Source organism: Meriones unguiculatus, chromosome 3 (assembly GCF_030254825.1).
Source record: "Meriones unguiculatus strain TT.TT164.6M chromosome 3, Bangor_MerUng_6.1, whole genome shotgun sequence".
Classification (NCBI taxonomy): domain Eukaryota; kingdom Metazoa; phylum Chordata; class Mammalia; order Rodentia; family Muridae; genus Meriones; species Meriones unguiculatus.
The window spans coordinates 30617091-30624904 of record NC_083351.1 but is presented as its reverse complement, the minus strand read 5'-3'; the positions used below and the strand labels follow the sequence as shown (position 1 = coordinate 30624904).

The following is a 7814-nucleotide window of genomic DNA, read 5'->3' as shown; positions in this document are numbered from 1 at the left end:
TCTTGTTTGTTTTGTTTTGTTTGAGACAGGGTCTCTCTGTGTATCCTTGGCTGTCCTGGACTCACTTTGTAGACCAGGCTGGCCTTGAATTCACCTGCCTCTGCCTCCCGGAGTGTTGGGATTAAAGGCATATGCTAACACACTTGGCTTCAGTTGTTCATCCTTATTAATGAATCCATCACCAGGGTGAAAAAAAAGTAACAAGGAAACAAAGCTAATCTATATTGTAGATAAAATGGACTTAACATTGACACACTCTTCTGTCCAAAGGCCACACTGAACTTTCTCTTTTTTAATTTTAATTTTTATTTATTCATTTTACATCCAGGCCATAGCTTCCTCACTCCTTTCCTCCAGGTCCCACCATCTCTCCCTGTTTCCCCTATCCCTCTGTCCCTACCCCTTAGAGAAGGGGAATGCCCCTTACCCACCTACCCCAGCATATCAAGTCACATCTGGACTGAGCGCATCCTCTTCCCCTGTGGCCTGGCAAGGTAGCCCCACTAGGGGAAAATGATGGAAATGCAGGCAACAGAGTCCATGTCAGAGTCAGCCCTCATTCCCATTACTAGGGAACCCATATGAGGACCGAGCGACCTATTGGCTGCATCAGTGTAGGGGGCCTAGGTTCAGTCCATGCATGGTCCTTGGTTAGTGCTTCAGTCTCCACAGCCCCCTGGGCCAGGGTTAGTTGGTTATGTTGGTGTTCTTGTGGATCTCCTGTTCCCTCTGGGTCCTTCTATCCCTCCCCTGACTCTTCCACAGGGATCCCTGTGCTCCACCCAATGTTCCCAAGTTGAACTTTCTCCAGAATAGATAAAACCCTAGACCACAAAGTCTTAAAAAAATACGTTCCTGAATATTTTATAATCACAATGGAATGGAATTAACAGTTGTAAGAGGAACTCTAGAAATTATATAAATTCATGGAAATTTTGAATGAACAGTGAGCAGATCAGAATTTTAAAAAAATTCCTTGTTATAAATGAAAACACAGCATACAGAAACTTTTCTGTTACAACAAAGACAGTACTAAGAACGTCTATGACAATGAGCACCTATTTCAAGTAGACAGATTTCAAATAAACAGCCTAGTTATACATTTCAAAGTCTCAGAAAATAAGAAAAACAACCAACCCCCAAATTAGCATGTACAAATGGGAAGAGACAGGGGCAATCTTGAAACCATCTCAGACCACAGTAGGGCATCTCAACAATGGGAGAAGTGAGAAAAAGTTACATCATGTTATCAGGATGCCCAACTCTTCGTTTTCTTTCTTCTTATGTTGTGTTTCTGCAGTTATTTCTGGAAGCTGATGCTCAGTTTCCCCACTGCCAAGACTGATTTTGGAAAGCAGTATCTACTTCAAACATTCTTTTTCTGCAGAGAACATAGACAGGGCCAGAAGAGTAACTGAAAATTGGGTCCTGATGTTGGCTCCTTTGCTGTCAACATGGAAACCTGAGTTCAAAGACTGGTCTCTATATCCCTCCAGGAGTTCTGATCTCCCCTCCAACCTGGAATTTCCTTTGGATGCATTTGTCCCTTCTCTACATGATGATTGTATCTCTGTAGAGCTTTTTTTGTTTTAGTAATGGGATCCCTTAGGACTGGGAGGCCATTGAGGTAACACTGGGATCCAGCATGGCTATAGCCATGGGAACTCTTTGATCCCCGATACCCATGAGCCTCATTAACACTTCAGGCAGGGTGTCTTCAAGGGAGCTGTTGAGATGCAGTAGCTCAGGAGAGTGTCTAGAGTAGGGTCCTCTTACAGCCCAGTACCTGTATTCCTGAACTTGGCAGTTGTAAGACATGGGTATGAAACAGAAGTATACATCACACTTGGAGTCAGGAAGGGAAGATAGGTAAGGAGCTTGAAGAATAAGTCCTTAAAAAGGCAATCCCCACAAGGTCACTGTGAGCCATTGCTTCAACACTGTGCTGCGTCAGGACGGCACTGGAATATCAGGGTTCATTAAAGAAAGATATTTGGTGATGGCAGAGATAGATCGTGTCTCTCAGTAGCTGTGCACAAGGCAAGTTACCCTCTGTCTCGATTCCCCCTTTTTCTAAACCTTCAGAATAAGAGAGAACTTGTAATGATAAACTAATATAACAGCAATAAATACAATTGAAAACTCTCTGCTGCAGGCATCACATTAAATAAGTATTCATGTAATTCTTTAAATAACTACTACCAACCTTTGAGATAAGTTCTAATTTCTAGATGATGGAAACACAAGAAGTGTAGATAATTTGCTACTCTGTTAATTACCAATGGAATCAGGACTAGCACCTAGTTCTTATTCTAGTGTCCATGCTCTTAATGACATCCTGTCTTTGATGTAAGGTAAGTAGCTCACGCTCAAAGAAAAGTTCCTTCTGTCCTTGTCCATCCCTCACTTTAATTTCGTCTCACTAATATTAAAGGAGAAGCTCATTTGAGAAAGGAAAACTGTCAGAATGTTCTAATAATTTTTTTCAAATTTCCCAAAATTTTGTTCATGTCTGTTAACAAATAGCCAAGGAGAGATAACTAGTTGTGATGACAGTTGGTAGCCTGGTAGAGATCCTCCAGGTATTGGAACAACCACTGGACTAGATATTCATTCTTGTAGGTAACTCAGTATTGTACCAGGGACATGATTTCATACTCACATATCTAAAATTTACTAAATTTACTAATCCTGCCCATTCTATGTGTCAAGAATTAGAGACAGGCAATCACGTTGAGAGTTTTCATATTTAAGGAACTCTATAGATCAGTGTGTGTGTGTGTGTGTGTGTGTGTGTGTGTGTGTGTGTGTGTGTGTCAGCACAGCTATGAGCAGTAATGGAAGTACCCTCAAAGGCCCAACCAGAGGCTAGAGAAAGAATTAGGGTGGGAATCATGAAGGACTTCCATGATTATAAGTTTACTAAGAAGAAGAAGGAGGAGGAGGAGGAGGAGGAGGAGGAGGAGGAGGAGGAGAAGGAGGAGGAGGAGGAGGAGGAAGGAAAAGATTTTCAGCATGAGCAACTAAACAACAGCAGTCATGATAATTGATGTTTAATGCTATAGCATCATGTATAACCAAAAGCTTTGTCAGTATTCAAAGAGATCTTTAAAGTTTGTGCTCTTCTACTAGTTTTGCAGGTGCTGGTCCAGAGACTAATGACTTTCTCTAGTTTGTGCTGCTGATAAATGGTAGACTATAATTCAAATAGAAATTTCTGTGACCCGAGAGCCTTTCCTGCCTTCCTGATACATATCTCCCTGAAGCTTCGTGAAGCAGGTCCAGTTGGGACATCAGCAGATGAGCTGGTCTGTCTGGAGAGGCAGTCAGAAAACCTTCCCTGTGTTTAATTTGCAGGTGTGTGGATTGGAGAGTGTTCTGGACAACCAGTGGGCGCTGCTCAACTGGCTTCCTTGGTTTTAAGATTTGTGCAATGGTAGGTAGACTTGGTGATCTAGTGGGACAACTATGGAGAATGGACTAAATGGTCAGAGCCAGGCTCCATTTGGAAATCCATGAAGAGCTATAGAAACGCAAGAGAAAGCTCCCGAAGAATCAAGATTCAGAACCAAGGACAGCGCTATCGTGCCTAACAGGGCTCAGACTCAGCACATCAACATATAAATGCCTGTGCCAGGCGTTGTCCTAGAATCTGCTAATACTCAATACAGTACACAATGAATCAAGAAAGACAAAGTTCCTGTGTTCTTGCAAGGGTGATTTAAATAATACTTTATGTATTACATTAGAAAGTGCTATGGAGAGAGATAAAATAGGAGATAGGAAAGGAGTATGAAAGGCTCTCATTTTTGTACATGGTGGTTAGGAAGGACTCAGATGTTCTCTGAGAAGACAACGCTTGAACAAACATTTGTAGGAAGTGAGAGTGTGACTCACAGAAAGGTAATTTCCAGTAGTGGAAATAGAGTGCTTTAAAAGTGGTGAAACAGCAATATTCTTTGCAAAGTGCTGCGTGGCTAGAGCAGATGGAGACGTGAGAGGTAGGACATGTTGAGTGATCTTGAAGCCCTCAGAGGACTTTGGCTTTTCCTGGTGACTAAAGAAACTACTATAGGGCCAACAAGATGGCTCAGTGGATAAAAGAGCTTGCTGCTAAGCTGTCTGCCTAAGTTTGATCCCCTGGATCCACTTGGTGGAATAAGAGAGCTAACTCCTCTACATTTGCTTCTGACCTTCACAGGTATGCTGTGGTGCATATGCGACCACACATAAATGTGTGATACACACACACAGACAGACAGACACACACACAGACAGACAGACACACAGACAGACAGACAGACAGACAGACACACACACACAGAGAGACAGAGATAGAGAGAGAGACAGAGAGAGAATGTAATGCATTTTTTAAAAGGCCCCCATGGCAGCAGTGGTTGCTGCTTTAAGTCAGCATCTTGTTCTATAGCCCGAGGTGGTCTTGAACTTACCCCCTCCTCCTGAGTGCTGGGATTACAGGTGTGTGTCACCCCAACCAGTTTCACTGGAGGATTTTGATAAGAATGTTCACATGATTGTCTTTTTAATATACTCATTCTCAACAACTGTATGGAGAGAAGAATATGGGGAGAGGAGACGAGGGAGTACTTAGGGGTTACTGGAAAACTCCTGGCAGGAAAAGATAGCAATCTAGGTCATTGATAATGGTGGAGATGGTGAGAAATGATATTTTCTTTCTCATGTTTGAAAGGCAACCAACGATATTTTCTGGTGTATTGCATGTGAGGTGCGTGCTGAACTTGGGGCTTTTTAGTCCCCACCAAGGATAAAATCACACTTTTTTGCAGAGGGCACTGGAAGTTTGGTTTAGAAAATATCAGATATATTCTGCTCGTTGCGCATCCCAGTGGGGAGGGATATCGAGAAATCAGCTGGATCAATGGATCTAGGTGGAGCTGTAATTCAGATTGATCAGCACACGGCTAGCCTCGAAAGCCTGCAGCATGTAACAGTTGAGTGATTGTGAAGCCAAGCAGACCCCACTGACTCCTGCTCTATAGTGCCTGGCCCCCAACACAACACTGCAACCACCCACTTCCGTTTGAGGCTGAATTCTGCCTGCGGTTTTTATGAAATGTGATTTTAAGTAGATAATAATCTGCTTTAGACTCTTTGTGCAGAATCTCAGCTACTGTAATCCTGCTTCAAAGTTTGAGAGTTTTATATGCAAAAAAGACCCTTCATTTCCCTTCATTTTTCAATCTGAAATACGTGCTCTCTGTGCTCTAAACAGCGCAGGCAGGTCAGGTTTCCCACAAAGTGACGTCTAAAGTGCGTATGTACTCTATTTGGAACCTTTGTGAAGATTGACGATGCAGGAGACAACTTCAACTTCATGTGGTGAGAACATAGGACTTGGAGTTTGGGTCCTGGCTCTACCACGTACCATGGTTCAACTTAGGGTCTCTAATTCCATGTAAAGGAGAAAAGCAGTTCTGACCTCAGTGGGTTGTGGTGACAATCAGATCACACTTAGTGAAGCCTTCTTTGCAGTGACTCTCGGCAAGTGGCCATTTCCTTTTTCAGGACCTAGAAAAGATGAGACACCCCTGGGTGGTGGCATTCTGTAGCAGACGTTTAAGAACCAGCGAGGGGGAGAGAGAGAGGAAGACCGGTCAGGAAGTCTCTCGGAGTCCGCCTTCACTACCCCTCCCCTCTCCCATACGAGACGGAGCTGTGGAGGGCACCCTACGTTGCTTACGAACAAAGCCCAGACACACGGCGGTTCCATTCCCAAATCCACGCCTCTCATCTTTTTGAGAAATGTTAGAAGACAGGACTCTGCTCCGCTTCCAAAATCAGAGTCCCGATGGTTATCATTGCATGTCAATGCGTTCTGCGCCGTTGTGCTACAGCCGGAAGGGGTGAGGGATGGGTTGAGGCGACAGAGCTTCCACAGGAACAGAAGTGGGAGTTGTTGGCTTCGTTTCATTTGTGAGGTATTGGGGAAATTTTTATTTAAAATTACAAGTATCACAGATCAGAAATAAATGCACTGTCACGCTTGATGGAGGCCCACACTCGAGGGTACTCAAGTCACAAAGCGGTTTCTTTTTTTTTCTTAAAAATATATGGCATGGGGGTTCTGTACAGGAGCAGAGATGATGAAGAGAGAGGGATAAACTGGGGGCTGTGGTTGTGATTTTCCCTTTTTCTAACTTTCCTATTTTTTTTCTAAGGAAAACCTGTTTGTTTTACATTGCCTATTGTAGTACCTACTTGTCTTGAAATAATGGCATTAGGAAACAGCAGGTATGGGTAGCCTCCTCGTTTTGACTCATTTAATGGTGTGTGTGTGTGTGTGTGTGTGTGTGTGTGTGTGTGTGTGTGTGTGTGTTCTTTGACTAAGGCTTCTGTTCTATATAGCTTTTAATGGGAACCTTGGTATTTATCGGGGGGGGGGGTGTTAGCTGGACAACCTGAAAGGTACTTAGGGGAATTCCTACTAATCATCTAGGTCCAGGCAAGGCCAATTTGGATCGACTATTCTTCCCTGGGCATGCAGGAGATAACTGTTTTCTCTTTAGCTCCCTGTTTGTGGATCTTACATTCTATCACGGAGACTGCAAAGGAGTCAGTCTTCTGTTCTCTTCTCTTCTCAGAAGGAAGGCCATGCACAGCCGAGGCTGGAAAAATCACAGCTCTGTAACTGAGTTTATCCTCTTGGGATTCTCCAGAAACCCCAGGACCAATTGGATCCTTTTCTTCTTCTTCCTCTTCCTCTACTTATTTACAGTCCTAGGCAATGGGCTTATTGTTACCCTGATTAGAATAGATCCACGTCTCCACACACCTATGTACTTCTTCCTCAGCATCCTCTCCCTCCTGGATCTCAGTTATGCCACCACAACCGTGCCCCAGATGTTGGCTCATCTAGTAAGCAAGAATAAGACCATCTCTTACACAGGGTGTGTGATCCAGATGTACGTTTTCTTGACACTCGGCATCACTGAGACCTGGATTTTTGCAGCTATGGCCTATGACAGATATGTTGCTATATGTTACCCACTTCACTATGGAGTCAAGATGAGCCAAACCCTATGCATGACTCTGGTGGCCAGCTCTGCTCTTTGTGGTCTCATCTGTGCCCTTGTCTACACTGTCTTTGCAATGAAACTTCCCTACTGTGGCCCCAATGAGATCAACCACTTCTTTTGTGAAATCCCTGCTGTCTTGAAACTGGACTGTGCAGACACATCCCTCAATGACCAAGTAGACTTCATCCTGGGTTTCATCTTGCTTCTGATCCCATTGTCCCTCATCCTGGCCTCATATGTTCGTATCTTCATAGCCATTCTAAGGATACGTTCCACCCAAGGGCGGATGAAGGCCTTCTCCACCTGTGCCTCACACATCACTGTGGTCACCATGTTCTGTATCCCGTGCATGGTCATGTACATGAGACCTGGCTCTGAAGCCTCCCCAGAAGATGACAAGAAGCTGGCCTTGTTCTATAATGTCATTTCTGCCTTTCTTAACCCCATTATTTACAGCCTCCGGAACAAGGATGTGAAGAGGGCTTTCCTCAAGTTGACTGGAAAGGGGGAGGACATCCACTAGGAGGGAATCTGTCTGCAGCACCTCTGGGCTCCTGTGAGGGTCACCTCCACACAAGAGTGAGCGAGAAAGGATTCTTAGGAGAAGGGAGACACAAAAGGAACAACTTGTCACATCAATTTGCGAATGGATACATTAGGAAGATCTCAAAGAATTGTGTCCATGAATTAGCCATGCCAATTGACCATTTACAGCTTTGGAAAAAGTCATATTGGTTTGAAATAGTTGCCTCCCTT

The 7814-nt window shown here is 43.9% G+C and overlaps 1 protein-coding gene across 1 annotated transcript; it reads left to right on the top strand.

Annotated features, from left to right (window-relative positions):
* The first annotated feature begins 6633 nt into the window (after nucleotides 1-6633).
* On the top strand, nucleotides 6634-7581 carry LOC110539748 (olfactory receptor 2G3-like). The gene has a single exon (XM_021626565.1). The coding sequence runs from the start codon at nucleotides 6634-6636 to the stop codon at nucleotides 7579-7581; it is 948 nt and encodes a 315-aa protein (XP_021482240.1).
* Nucleotides 7582-7814: the final 233 nt, after the last annotated feature.

What these genes read in the sequence shown, in the direction of transcription:
- LOC110539748 (XM_021626565.1), top strand. Translation starts at nt 6,634, where the DNA reads ATGCACAGCCGAGGCTGGAAAAATCACAGCTCTGTAACTGAGTTTATC.